Source organism: Cladophialophora carrionii (assembly GCF_000365165.1).
Source record: "Cladophialophora carrionii CBS 160.54 unplaced genomic scaffold supercont1.7, whole genome shotgun sequence".
Classification (NCBI taxonomy): Eukaryota; Fungi; Ascomycota; class Eurotiomycetes; order Chaetothyriales; family Herpotrichiellaceae; genus Cladophialophora; species Cladophialophora carrionii.
The window spans coordinates 1,456,761-1,471,114 of record NW_008481832.1 but is presented as its reverse complement, the minus strand read 5'-3'; the positions used below and the strand labels follow the sequence as shown (position 1 = coordinate 1,471,114).

The 14,354-nt window shown below is 54.3% G+C and overlaps 6 protein-coding genes across 6 annotated transcripts; 4 read left to right on the top strand and 2 right to left on the bottom strand.

The window, feature by feature from the left end:
* Nucleotides 1–644: 644 nt before the first annotated feature.
* Nucleotides 645–4,151, top strand: G647_08601 (uncharacterized protein; the record flags this gene model as incomplete). Its single annotated transcript, XM_008732910.1, has 1 exon — nt 645–4,151. One exon carries the CDS (start codon nt 645–647, stop codon nt 4,149–4,151), a length of 3,507 nt encoding a protein of 1,168 aa, XP_008731132.1.
* Nucleotides 4,152–4,416: 265 nt separating this feature from the next.
* Nucleotides 4,417–5,314, bottom strand: G647_08600 (uncharacterized protein; the record flags this gene model as incomplete). Its single annotated transcript, XM_008732909.1, has 3 exons — nt 4,417–4,665; nt 4,760–5,217; nt 5,284–5,314. The coding sequence occupies 3 exons, from the start codon at nt 5,312–5,314 to the stop codon at nt 4,417–4,419; spliced, it is 738 nt and encodes a 245-aa protein (XP_008731131.1).
* Nucleotides 5,315–6,565: 1,251 nt separating this feature from the next.
* G647_08599 (uncharacterized protein) lies at nt 6,566–7,447 on the top strand (the record flags this gene model as incomplete). The annotated part of the gene is made up of 1 exon (XM_008732908.1): nt 6,566–7,447. One exon carries the CDS (start codon nt 6,566–6,568, stop codon nt 7,445–7,447), a length of 882 nt encoding a protein of 293 aa, XP_008731130.1.
* A 1,588-nt stretch (nt 7,448–9,035) lies between these two features.
* On the top strand, nt 9,036–10,186 carry G647_08598 (uncharacterized protein; the record flags this gene model as incomplete). Its single annotated transcript, XM_008732907.1, has 2 exons — nt 9,036–9,845; nt 9,902–10,186. The coding sequence occupies 2 exons, from the start codon at nt 9,036–9,038 to the stop codon at nt 10,184–10,186; spliced, it is 1,095 nt and encodes a 364-aa protein (XP_008731129.1).
* A 604-nt stretch (nt 10,187–10,790) lies between these two features.
* G647_08597 (uncharacterized protein) lies at nt 10,791–11,147 on the top strand (the record flags this gene model as incomplete). Its single annotated transcript, XM_008732906.1, has 1 exon — nt 10,791–11,147. The coding sequence occupies one exon, from the start codon at nt 10,791–10,793 to the stop codon at nt 11,145–11,147; it is 357 nt and encodes a 118-aa protein (XP_008731128.1).
* A 1,117-nt stretch (nt 11,148–12,264) lies between these two features.
* Nucleotides 12,265–13,245, bottom strand: G647_08596 (uncharacterized protein; the record flags this gene model as incomplete). Its single annotated transcript, XM_008732905.1, has 1 exon — nt 12,265–13,245. The coding sequence occupies one exon, from the start codon at nt 13,243–13,245 to the stop codon at nt 12,265–12,267; it is 981 nt and encodes a 326-aa protein (XP_008731127.1).
* Nucleotides 13,246–14,354: the final 1,109 nt, after the last annotated feature.

Genomic DNA, 14,354 nt, shown 5'->3' with positions numbered 1-14,354 from the left:
GATCGGCAACTGACCCATTCGCACTACACCGACGACCATGAGAGATGAGCGGCCCCAACCCTGATGGGTCAGTGCCTCCAGCGAGCATCGCCTCGTCTTTCAGCATACCGCAATACTCATGGCAGGCCTACATTCCCCCACTAACTCCGGAGGAAGTGCATCCACGAGGAGGGGAGCCGCGACCGTTAGGATCTGAGGACGATGGATTCGGTCTGGTGAGTCCTCTTCGTGGCCTAGGACCCCGTCCGCCAGTGCATACAGCTACACCACTCGAACAAACCTTGTCCGCTGGGCATTTCTTCTCCCGATATCAGCCACAGCCACAGCACCCAGCTGCAGCAACCCACAGCAGACTCTTGAATTTTAGTCAATCACTGTTCCAATCACAGCCACAGATATTGAACCATCCCTCAGCACGCGCTCAACAACCTGGGGCTGTTGTACCAGACACTCAATTGCATCGATCGTTCTACCCTGATCCCACCAATCAAGCGCCAGATCGCCTCTCAACCCACGTTCCACATCATCCTCAACAGCAACTCCAGCATGGAGAGGATCGAGTATGGGACGCTCCTCAGCATGTGGACCGAACTTGGGCCCAGCCGCCAACTGAGGTTGAGTTCGGCGGTGCTTCCAATGTATCCATGACCCAATCTGAGCAAGCGGCATCACATGAGGACGTCGTTGATGCTGGCAGTGCCAGTGCCACTGGAGCTAGGAAAAGAGGCCGGCCAAAAGCACCAGTATCGGACCGTCAGCCCCGGAAGCGACGCAAGAAGGGAACAGGACATCCCGGCGGATGGAGCAAGGGCATGAAAATCGGCCCGCGACCTGCCATCGACCCTGGCCCTGAATTCAACTCACTCTACACGCAGGCGCTGGAGGCTTTTATCGACGAGCAAGACTCCGACAAAGCTCTCAACCTAGTCACCAAGGCCCTCGCGATCAACCCGGAGATCTACTCTGCTCACGCTCTTCGCGCCGAGCTCTTATTCGCAAGAGGTGAAGATGAGAACGCTCTGGCCACTCTCTTTCTGGCCGCCCACGCGAGCCCGACCGACCCTGAAGTGTGGTTCCAAGCAGCGTCCGCGCACCTGGAGCGGTACAAAGGGAGGCGGGAGGTTGCTTTGCAACAGGCCAACTACTGCTTCTCTCGTATTATCCATGTCGGCAGTGCCCGCGACAGGCATATTGAAGCCCGATTCCAACGAGCTGCTGTCAATCGGGAGCTCACCAACTATACTAAAGCCATGAAAGATCTGGAGACTATTCTTGAGGTGATGCCCAGGAATTCTAGTGTTCTGCGACAAATTGCAGAGATATGTATCGACCTCAGGGACATTACCCGGGCGAAAGAGGTGTACGAAAAGACCCTGGCTTACTATCAAGAGAATGGGTTCGAAGATGAAGAGTCTTTCTCCTGGGCTGACATCCTCGTCTACGCTCAGATTCTCGCCTTGGAAGAACCACCCGACCTGGCCATCTCAAACGCCTTGAAGGTGCTGAAGCAGTTGTCGCGCTGGCTACTTGGCAGAGCAGATGAAGATTACTGGAATCGGTTCACTGGCGATGACCGGGAATTTGACTCGGAGGATGAACCTCGCAGAGTCCTGGTACCTGAATTTGGTCCAGGCAGATACCCGCCTGAAGCTTACGGTGCCGGACTCCCACTAGAAATTCGAGTCAGGCTGGGGATGCTCCGTTTGCGGCAGGGGCAGGAGGCTTTGGATGAAGCATTGGCTCATTTTGAGTGGCTCGAACCCGATGCCAGAGATGAGAGCGCCAACGTCTTCGAGTATCCTGATTTGTTCTTGGAAGTTGCCGAAGCCTTGCACGAAGCGAAAGAATACGATCAGGCACTTCGCTACTACCAAGTTCTGAAAGAGACCAACGCATATTCACACACCGACTTCTGGCTGGGTATCGGAGCCAGCTCCTACATGTGTGGTAACAACCTGCAAGCCGTCGAATGTTACGAAGAGGCCAAACAAGGGGATGAGAAGTCTGTAGAGGCCCGAACTCAGCTCTCTAAACTCTTTGCGGATTTTGGCGACAAGGAACTGGCGATGGAGAACGCTCGAGAAGCTGTTCGGCTTGCGGAAAGTTTACTCCCCGACCATGGCAAGCGCAAGTACGAGCCGAAGCAGCTACGCTATGCCCGTGAGGAAGCTGAAAAGGCACTCAAGGAAGCTTTCCAACTGTCAGGAGACTACACCGGTGGAGTACCAGTCGAGCGAATCGAGAGTAAACTAGAAATGGTCGGCCGAGGGAGGCACAGAAAGCGACTCCCAAAGAGACTGCCAGCCGAGATGAACTCGGCTGGGGAAGGAGGTGGGGAGAAGGAGAATCGATCCGGAGAGGGCTTGGAAGATGGCGACGACCTGCCACCTGCGAGTGAACGGGAGATGGCAAGATTGATCGCAAGAAAGGTTGTGAGAAATAGACAAGATCGACCCCCAGCTCGATTTCAAGCTGCACCGCCAAAATACGAGTTTAAGGCCAAACGACCGACAGCGAAGGAGAGGGATGCACGTCGGACCGATGCAATTAACGGACTCTACCAGAGTTTGCTGGACAGCACCGAGGCTATGAGGGCCGGCGACGAGCTTGCCCGACATGCGTGGATGGGATGTGCCGAGACGCTTCTCAAAGACTTTCGGGGGAACCGCACCTTCTATTCCGACGATCGCATTGTGAAAGTCAGTGGCCTTGCCCGTGAGGCATTGGTGGAAACAAGAAAGAAATGGCAGGAGCAACAAGAGATTAACCAGGTCCAAGATCAAGAGCTCGACCCAGATATCCCCATCCCATCGGTCGAGTCAAATCTGCCAACGGAGTATCGCGAAATTGCCTTCTCAGACTGGCTGGACATCTTCCTCGAGTACGCTCTTCTCCTGTCACAGAGCCCTGATCCAGATGCCCAGCATCGCTGCTACACCACGATTGATGCTGCGTTGGGCTGCATTATTTGGAAGCGCGACCCGCAGACACTATTACAAATCCATATCACATACCTTGCCTGTGCTATGGCTCTCAGAGACGAGGACACGCTTTATAACGTGGTCTTACGGTGGTTTCTGAAGACGTACGAGTTCAACAACGATGCGTACCGGCTGTTCGCAGCTATCAACCTGTTGTATCCACACGAGCTCGACAAGAGCGGCAAAGATGGACAAATGAAGAATGCCATGTTTCGCGGCCGATCGATGCACCAATTTGTCCTAAAACAGCTCCTGCTCGCCGATTCGTCCTTGCCAATGGACTATAACCCTCCAGGTTTCGGGCCGGTGCCAGATTTTATGCGAAAGGGTGCAGATGCTGAGGAGCAAAGCACCCGCAGCAAGGACGACCTCGCAGCCACACCAGCATCGAGGAGTGCTCGCAGCACAGAATTTGGTGAGCGGACCGCAACTCAAACTCCAGCATACGGAAATTCCCGTATCAGAGAGAGCACCGGAGAGACCCCAGGACTCCCAGAACAGGCTGAGCAACGACATTCAGAAACACCAGCATTTGTAGATCAACCTGAACAGCAGCCGCGGACCCCTCCCGAGCAGCAACAGGGCCAGCAGCAAACCTCGGAAATCACAGAACTAAACGCTCTCCTTCTTCTCCTCTACGGCCAGATCCTCGATGCGGCCGGCACCTTCAGTGGCGCTTTGAATTACTTCTTCCGCGCCCAGTCCCTCGACCCTCAGAATCCTGTCATCTTATTGAGTATCGCCTTGACTTATATGCATCTTACCTTCATAAAGAAGTGCAACAACCGACACATGATGCTACTGCAGGGGTGGGCCTTTTTTGAGCAGTATGCGGATGCGAGGCGGGAGTGGGCGCAAAGAAAGCTGCAGGATCAGAAAGAAGAAAGCGAGGGGCAGCTGGATTTAGAGGGTCTAGAAGTGTTGATCGAACGGGAAGTCGAGTTCAACCGTGCGAGATGCTGGCACATGCTTGGCATGGCAGATCTGGCTGTCAGTGGCTATCAGAAGATGCTCTCTTTGGCAGTTCCCTCCCCGGGTATTGACCGAGAAGACACGATGAAGTACACGGATTTCACCATGGACGCGGCGTATGCGATGTCTACGATTTATGCAATGAGCGGGAATATGGAGATGGCGAGAGATGTGACGGAGAAGTACCTCGTGGTTTGACGGTATGGGATGAGTCAACAAGCAATGGCGAGGCGCAGCGCTGGAGAGCTTCGAAGATGGAACGGTGTAAAGGCAATGATACCCCTTTAGCGTGAGGCCTCTAAAGAGAGCTATTTTTATGTACAACATTGAACCACCTTCCTGCTCCTACTTGAAGGCCTTTGTCTGCAGTTCTTCACTCCGCCTCGCTATTTCACCACCCAACACATCTCTGAGTTTAGCCCCTCACAAGATCACCCATTCTCGCTGCTCGAGTTCACCCTTCTTACTGACTCTTGCTCGCAACCAATCTCTCCACGTCCGCGACACTCTGAGCCAAAATCTGCTGCAGCACCTTGGGGTTTTCCAACTCCTTGGTCACCTTGGCGATAATGCTATCAGCCAATTCCTTCTGCTGGCGCTGCTTGACTTGCCCTTCGTAGCGGACCCAGCTGTCCAGGACGGTCTTGGCTTCGGCAGCCAGAGCGGTGCGCTGCTCGAGCTCGAAGGCTTCGGCCTCGAGGCGAGCGGTTTCCTAGCCCCAGTCAGTAACATTTCGAGCAGCGACCCCGCGTGGTGGGTGTGTAGACGTTTCACTGCATCTGTTCTCGACCCAGGGACGACTGTACCTTTGACACCTCAAACAATTGCTTGGTGATCTCGACCACGTTGCTCAAGGGCTTGACCTCTTCGATCCTCGCCTTGACTGCTCCTGCGTGATTGGTCCGCGCCTGGTACAAAACGTCCTTGATCCGCTGCACTTGGTTGTCCGCCCAGTCGCTGTACATGGGTCCCATATATCGGAAGATGCCGTAGAAGACGGACAGCAAGCAGAAGGCCACGACGGATTCCTCGTTCAGGACGTAGAGTTCATTGCTGATGGCCCAGACGGAAATGCCGGCGCCCGCGGAGAGGATGGCGGTCTTGGACGCGAGGGACGTGCCCGGCAGAGAATCCACGATGGATTGTGCGGCTTTCTTAGGATCTTGTTGAGCGGGCACGTTCGATTGATAGCGGGACGTGGTTAACGGGGTGCTAGCTGTGAGAGCACGGAGAGGGAGGGTTGATGGGCGGAGTTTGCTGGCTCCTGCAAAAAACGCCCCTGTTAGTCTTCTGTCGTCGTTTGTGAGCTGGAGATGATGCAGAGACTAACCAGCCACGCTCCTCGCCAGTCTGGACGCCATTGTTGGGGGTGATGTATTGCCTGAGCAGCGGTCGTGAAGCTCCCTGACGTTGCGAGAATTGATGCTGGCCGATTGAGAGAAGCTCGGTTCAGCGCTAAACTGTATGTGGAGTAGTGCGGTAGTACGGCGCAGCAGTTCACCATCAGCTACAAGGGCCAAAGGGTGAGTGCTCCCCCCTACATGGACCGACGACGATTTATCGAAACACGAACTGCTTCTCGGAAGGTTCACTTCTACCAACAGAGACTGTCCGAGTGTCTGCAGATTGCCTTACTTTCCTTTGAGCGAGGACAACGGCTTTGAAAACAAGGTCTCAATATCATGCCGGGAGTCGAGACAACAGGCTCAGGCACAGAGTACTTGTCCATCGACTCCGCAACCTGTCTGGCATCACTTCCAGATAGCACATCTGTCGTTCGTCCACAGTTAGGTGTTGCAGCTTCATCATCAACTAGAGGTTCTCGAGTCATCTTGCGTTCGACCTGTGTGATGGCTGCGTCGCAGAATCGATGGAGCGAAGTGCCGGGCCTTGTTACATTCGCCAAGAAGACTACGGTGGCTGGTGGTGAAAGAGTGGAATAGCACAACCTCGATCCTTCAACACAAGGGTATCATTCTTGCTTGGAGGCAAGTTGAGCTCCGCAGTCAGCGCTGGACCATGGTCTACTGGGTAGTCCGCGAAGCCGAGAGCTATTGTTATCGTGTGTGAGCCACTTGCGGCCAGGTGTTGGTGGTGGCATTGGCTACATGCTTTCTCATAGATTGCGCACGGCAGTTACTCGTACCTCTGCCTGTGTGCATATGTACGTGAACCCGTCAAGCAGAGATAATGCGCTTCGACATCAGTGATGCTGGACCAGGACAGCGAATACTCCGTATTAGTGCGCGATCTTCGTCGATGTGGCTTGTGAGTGGTCCAGACGCCAGCATAACACACGTTAGCGCAGAAGTGGACAAATCAGCCGTCGCCCAGTCACGAGCGCGACCGTCCCGGCACGTGCTATGGACCCCTCCTGTCCTCCCTGCGCTCCCCTTCTTGGCTTACACAGAATTCTCCACCAGCATGTGCAGAAATAATCTGGCTCGACGAGCGGGTTCGCGGTCCATCTCGCCTCGAGATGTTACAGCACGACACTGACCACATTGAGCACGGAAGACTGGAGGTTACACTCTTTATAGTCTGAGAGCAGTGCTCTCCACCGCTCTCCATCACGTCTTCCTTTGTCCCCTTCTTGTCGTCACCTACCCAGCATGCCTTCCTCGACCGCCATGGATGGGTACGCCGCCCAAATTGCAGCGCCGATGACCATGGCCCAGCGCAAGCAATTGCTCAAGCAGCTTCAAGATGCCAGCTCTATTGACAGTCTGCGCCGTCCAGAAATCCTGATGGACTTCTTCACCGACAGTCTGGACATGCGGGACTTGGGGCTCGCAGTGCCGGCACTTACGGGTCTGTTTCACCTTATCACGAAGAAGAACCTCGATTACCCTGCGTTCTACCCTCGTTTGTACGCCCTGCTTGATAAGGATCTCCTCCACAGCAAGTACCGCAGCCGGGTGCTCCGGCATTTGGACGTCTTCCTGTCCCCCACGAACCACTTGCCCGCCGCGACAATTGCGAGCTTCATCAAGCGTCTCTCGCGACTATGCCTCTTTGCTCCTCCCTCGGCCATTGTGGCCATCATCCCTTTCATCTACAACCTCCTCAAACAACATCCAACCACTACCTTCATGATTCACCGACATCCACATCCTCCCTACACAAAGTTCAAGCATAACCTGGGCAACGATCCTTATGACCCAAACGAGCCCAATCCACAACTCACGGGTGCGATTGACTCGTCGCTCTGGGAACTCGAGACCTGCCAGTCTCACTACCATCCCACGGTCGCGAGTATCGCTCGAATCATCTCTGAGCAGTTCACGAAGCAGCAGTACAACCTCGAAGACTTCCTCGACCACGGCTACGCGACGCTGCTGGAGAGCGAGTTCAAAAAGAAAGAGAAGAAGCCTCCCGTGGTGGAATACAAGATCCCGAAGAGAATTTTCTCTTCCACGGAAGATAGTGAGGACGAAGCTGTTGCTGGGCAGCAGCAGATGGACCAAATGCTGGACATGTGGGACTTTGAGTGATCAGATACATATCTGCCTGCACTACATGACGAATTACGACAATCAAGAGAAATAGACCCCGACAAAAGATAGACTGGGAGGAATCCGTGCAATGCGTTTTAGCGGTTCTTGATCTGGTGGATAATTGACGAGGATAGACTTGGAAAGGGCAGAAAGGGCAGATCACTCCGATCGAGACATAGAATAGACACATGCTTCAATGCCAAGGTCTCTTGTTTGGACACAGTTGGGTCCTGGATGGTTCTCGAATGAATTGTTGGGCTCACCGCTGAAACCAAGTCAAAGTGCCTAAATGAGAGCTTCGCTCTCCCAGAAGAGCTTCGGCAGTGTTCGACATTTAAGCAACTTCCCGTACGAAGCATGCTTGGGCTCCTTCGTTTGACTAGTTTCTGGGTGTTTTGGAATATGCTATGGGCTGTCGAGCGTGCATGATCCCAAGGGCATGGCTGAAGGCGACAAGCCAATGTAAGGGTAAGAATGAAGAGCAGATAATCATCACCTTGTGTTCTCCAGTTTCCTGCCTGTTGACTCTCCTCCGAGCGGCATATTCTGTAGCTGTATCTCTTTGACAAGGCCTTTGGCATCGATGCAGAAGTCTGGATTAACCTCCAGCATACGGCGCAAGGGGTCATGTCTCGGAGAAACCGTGTCCGTCAACTTCGACACTTTTGACAGCCACCTGGTCATTTACGTGGAACCCGCCGTGGCCCCGAAGACCCTGCTCGGATCCCATCAATCTCTGTTGCGTCGGGAAGCGGTACTCCGTACAATCCTCAGACAGAACATCAGCAATCGCTCGGGACCAGAGTTTCCCATGTAAGACCGTTGTTGCAGTTAATTCATGAGCGGATACGGTATACACCCACTAGAGAAATGTCCTTGGATTCTCTCAATAGCGGGACGAAGGACACAGTCCAGTATTCGTATTCGTAGCAAATACGAACAGGCAAAAGGACCGCCGCTATCACAGATCGAGGACAGTGTAAAGATCCCCGCTCTCGCTTGTCTGCTTGGCCACAGCTCGCGCGGGCTTCTGTCTCTTCCTTCTCTGTATCCGGCCCGTCCGTTCATTCTACAAAAGAAGCACTCCTCGTCGCCGTCGAGCCTCCAGTCTACATGATGGGGCTTGCTCTCATCCCGCTCGTGTGGGAGGGAAATGTCGTCACCGCTGATCTGCATGGCTGTCAAACCCCGTCAACGGGCCCCTTGCATGAACGCCCAGGAAGAACCAGAGTTCTTGAGAGTTTATTCATGCCACTCCAAGCAAGGTCGATCTGTCCTGCGTCACATCGCCGCCCACTTCATCTCAACTCTTCCTTGAGCTCACACACGGGGACTACAGGCACATAAGCACTCCTGCCGTTGCATTCTACTGCGTTCCTCGCATCGATACACCTTCTGGGCTTGACCAGTTTGATTCTGTTCCTCCTTCACTCGAGGAGCCATGGCCGGCAGTTGATACTACCTCTGCTCATTCTCAAGCGCCCCTTTTTCGCATTTGCTCGTTTCATGACCCAGCGGACTTGTTCGAACAGACAGACCTTCTCTCGTCCTTCATCTCAACACAGACCCCGTCCAAGTCTCGACGATGGAGACATCTGCCACATGCTTACAAAACGCCCTAGCTGACGAATCTGCGACGTTTCTCTGTCTACCGAAAGAAGCTCGACGCATGATCTTCCAGCTCATCTTTCCCAAGATCCAGATCTATTGCCACTATGAAGGCCCCTATTCGCAGTTTGACGAACAAAGCCAGAGGAGAATCGAACATCCAGAGAGGAGGTGGTACAGTCGCGGGTGGCATTTCGAAGGTGCACTTCTCCTTGTCTGTAAGCAGATCCACCTGGAGGTAAAGTCCGTCATCTTCAACGCTCCGGTCACCGTCGGTGGGCACTGGAAGGGTGTTTTCTGCCCGTCTGATTTCCCCACCGGATGGGATGTGTCTTCCAGAGTCGTCAAAGTGCATCCAGGTCGAACATTCGCCCTCTCCCGGACTCAAAGCATTTACGGGTACCTCTTCTTGGATCCTGTGAACTGCCCCAACCTCCGCACCGTCTCGACAAACATCGGTCGCTATATCTGCAAGGATTACGACCATCAAGTTCACTACCCTTTCAAGCTACTACCGACCATCTATCAATGCTTGCGACGACAGTTCGAAACACGAGAGCACGTGTCGACCGTGCATCTAACTGAGCTCGAAGCCATATGTGACGTCAATGCCCTTCAACACGCTCGAGAGACAGACCGATTCATCAAAAAGAGGAGCCTCACATTCAAATGCATCACGCTCTTCGAAGTTGTCTGTTGGGAGGATACTGCTTCTGAGGGTGAGCCGTATCGAGAATGGGACCCACGCTATGATCAGGGGCCTGACTTTCAGCATGCTTTCAGTGTAGTAAGTAACTCAGCCGTCAAGTTGCACTCAGATCGAGCTTTCTGACGTTGGGTTAGCTCGTCTTATGGGACAAAGATGGACTGAGAGTTGAAAACATGCCGAGGCTCGATGGATTTTTCGCAGAGCATGGGCGACGGATATACTCTGGCAGCAATATTTGGGAAGCCGATGAGTGGTTTGCCAAAGGTCGAACCATCTGGTGGCACGATCGAAGCGACGGCAGGCTGTCCCGGTGGTTCAAGTCCCAGGAATTGGAGGGCCGGGAACACCTCAATCGGAAGAGTTTGGCGTTGGAAGGGACGGATGATTCCAGCAATACGAACGTCCTGAATCGAAGCTAGATCTGGTGCCAGAACGCCTGTGAGAAGGCTGCGGGTATTCAGAAGTTCTTTGCTGCAGTGACTTGGTGCGGCTAGTCGAAGTGGAGGAAATCAACCACTGAAGAAGTCATCCGTGTCCGTCGAGGATCTCAAATATGGTCGACGTTGCAGGAGGAACACGATTGCGAAGCGTGGGGGTTGCCGACCGGAAGCGTCATTGTCCTAGTCATTGACTTTGGTCGTTGTTGAACAAGATGGACTTTTCGCGACAACTTCATTCGATCTCGTACGGAGTACGGAGTACTCGTGATGAGGATCTTCCAGTGGAGAGTGATAATTCTTGGCGTAGAGATAAGCATATCACAGCGCCACCAATCACCATCAATCTGGCTTGCGCATGCCCCACCCTCAGGATGAGGGGTAATTACCCAGTATAGCTACCACGAGTATCCACGTACGGAGTATGTGTACCGAGTAATGTGTACGCGGTAATGTTTATGGAGATCAGAATCCTGCTTGCCTTTCGACAACTCAATAACTCGACAGCCGACACCTCGACAATTTGACACCGACGTACGTCAAACCGTCGCCCTGAGCCACTCGAGCTGTATGCATGTCTCCCACCATGCTGAATCGAAACTACCATCGAGCCCTCCGCAGCAGCAGGCCCCTCGCCTCATCGATGTCGATATCGATCCTTCTTCGCCAGCCAGCCCTTCCGCGCCGGTCATTCCATCCAGAACCACGCTCCTTCCAGAACAGTGCTCACGGCACGCACCGCTTCGTGTACAGATGGATCATCCAAGCCATCGGCACGCCCTTTGCCGTCGCTTACCTGTGCGATCAAGTGTCGGAGCGAAAGGACGACGGCGGCGGCGGGGAGAATAGCTTCAAGCTGGCCCTGCCGGGAATCGATACGGGGATTCTGACCGAGCCCATGCGGGTGAAGAGTTGGACTTGGGGGCAGGTGCGCGTGTCTTGACTTGACATGGCATGACATGGCCTGGGGCGGCCTCAATGCGTTAACATTCGTTCGCTGGATGGTGTGAGACCATCGTGCAGAGGGCATGTCCAGGCGGAGAGCATGGGAGAGGCAAAAGCGCAAGACCCCGGTGTGCATTTTGTACTCATACCTGGTGAATTCTGTACATGTATGTACTTATGTACACCTAGGTACTGATGAAGTTATGAAACTTGCTAGTGATGACTGATTACTGTACTGTACTTGGACAGCGCCGCCTGTTACAGTATTCACGAGGGATACGTGCCCAGTATGCAATCTCGTCATTCGTCGCTTGTCCGGTGGAGGTGTGATCTCTTTCACACATGTCAATTACAAGGCCGCGGCCTGGAAAGACGTGTGTATACCCACCTAGGAACGATATACACAATTACCGGATGTGTCAGGGCAACGGTGCGTCTCTGATATCGCATCTCCATGTGCTGTTGCTGGGGAACCCATTCACCGCTGGTGTTGTATCACGCACCTGTTCCATTCACTCAGGTATCACACCATGGCGACTCTGTAGATCTAAGGCCCCGCCAACACGACTGACGCGGCTGCGAACTATACGAGGCCCGCCGTCTCGTCGTCCAGCCAGCTAGCTGTCCTCGAGTCCAGTGAGACATGCAAGCATATGTACAGTAGCTAGGCCGGCCGACCGCCAGTCCCGTGGTTCTCTATATCCCTGCAGCTGGCCTTCACCACGCGTATGAACACGGGCTGCGACAACATCCCCTGGGGACCGGGACCCTACGACTTGTTGTTCTCTTGCAGAACCAAAGCCACCAGCCTGGTCAGGTCAACAGGACATTTCAGCAGACCGTAGGCACAAATGCCCGCCCTGCCAGCGAGATACGCTAACGGACAAGTTGAAGGATACCATCGAGTTCAAGTCTTGTAAATTGCGATAAAGTATGTACATGTTTCGCTAAGGGGGAAGATTATTTCCGCTTCCATGGAGATGTGCATAGCCCGTCACGGAACTACCTCTCGCCACGTCTCGCCTGCCAGATAGGTGTATGCCTAGGCTGATACAGTAACTGGGTCCCACGACGCTGTTCTGCATCTATACTGATCCATTGCCCGCCTCTGCACTTCACAGGCCGTTCTTCTTCAGGAAGGCCAACACAATGCTCGCCTGCTGTGCCAAATTCGTCTCCAGCAGAAAGTGACCGGCGTCCAACAGCACGACCTCGGCGTTGGGGAGGTCTCTCTTGTAAGCTTGCGCCCCTGGCGGGACAAAGATGACATCGTTCTTCCCCCAGGCGGCCAGCAGTTTGGGCTGCTTCTGCCTGAAATAGGCCTGCCATGACGGGTAGAGCGGGACGTTTGAGCGATAGTCCGTCAGCAGGTCGATCTGAATATCTCGGTTGCCCGGTTGTTGGTTGATCAGCGAGTAGTCTAGCCAGTACGCCTCGGGCTCGATCAGCCAGGGCTTGGCGCTGCCTGTCGTATACTGCGATTGGATGCCCGGGAGGCTGAGGACCGTGCTGTTGATGGGATCGGCGGCCGTCTGGAACTCGGCCGGCGTGGTGGCGTTCCAGAGCGGATAGACGACCGGCGGCCAGAAGGACTGACCGAACCCCTCGAGGTAGGCGTTCGCGTTCTGTGAGATCAAAGCGAGGATGGACTGCGGTCGCTGGACGGCCAGGCGGTAGCCCACGGGCCCGCCATAGTCGTGCATGTAGGGGATGAAGGAGGTGATGTTCTTGGCGTCGAGGAAGGCCGCGACCGTGTCTGTGAGCGTCGTGAAGCTGTACGTGAAGTTCAGCGAGGAGGGCACCGTGGTGAATCCGAAGCCGGGGTAGTCGGGTGCGATGACATGGTAGCCATGTCCTGCCAGGATGGGGATGAAGTTTCGGAACTGATGGGACGAGGAAGGGAAGCCGTGCAAGAGCAGGAGTGTGGTTCCGTCGCGGGGGCCGGCTTCGCGATAGAAGACATCAATACCATCGGCAAGGGTGACATTGCCCACGGTGTAAGGCAGGCCCGATGAGGAGGATGTGGTCGCCTGAGCGGCTGCGAAGAACAAGAGAGCAAGGAAGTTGAAGATTCGCGAGATCCTGTCTCTTGACATGTTGTCTGTGTCTGGGAACTGATGGACGTCAGCGACTCTTGCGGAGTTGAGGCAGCCAGGGAGGTGGTCTGGATACATATATAGGATTCCCTTCTGGTGCTCCGCCATACCAGTCCATTCTCGTCCACGTCTATGTGATTATTCACGTTCGCACCTGGTGCTGGGCTCATGGCTGACTGACGTCTTTCAGGCCCAATGAGGTGACCGTGGAAGCAAATGACGGTCGGTTCGTGCAAGATGCTGTTGGACGTCGGTGCCTGTGCCTCGCAGATTCGTGATGCCAGCTAGCTGTCCGTCGTTCTCCACGCAGACGATCCGTCGGTGGCTGACTCACTCCATTTCCCAATGCAGAAGGTTTCCGGCTCTTGATCTGGAACAGACACGGATCCGAATGGGATCTGGTCCACACGGCATCACGTCGAGAAGTCTATGCGCAGAGAACCGGACGCCAAGTGGAGAGGAGCTGCTCAAGGCCTCGAAACGAAAACACAGGCATCAGCCGTGCGCGGTACCAGGTGCGAGCAATCGAGAGCAACGGCCAAGGAATGGCCGCTGGTCAGACTAGCAAGGGCTCGAATGCCTAGAAAAGGCATGGTGACTTGGACATGAGAAAGTCTCAAAGAGGCTGGACAAACGGCGTTAAGGCGCCACATTGGTCGAGATTGAGAAGACGGTCGAACGAATAGACGAGGTGGCGAGGCATACTGGCGCACAGACTGCGCAGAATATCAGCATTGAAATCAGTCTGGACTCAGTCCTGACCACAGACGGACGTCTCTGTCGCATCCACAGCGGTGTACCTCGTACTGTGCCATTGACAAGAAATGTTAGATCGAATGTTAGTGGATAAGCTGCTGCTTTAATATAGCGAGTCAGCGTGTTGTCATTAAGCCAGTATCGATGACAAGACAGCAAAGATGCTCCTCGCTTCTTTGGAAACTTCCTCTGTAGGTGTAGATTTTTTAGTGTGCGGGGCCACCTGGCACAGTCACTTGGGAATTGCCATCCGGGCGCAATGCACCGCCGTACCTCAAGAGCCACTTGACAACGCAGCCGGTTTCTGCTTGAGGAACGAGGCCGCACGCAGGCCTGGGGCGTGGCACATCATC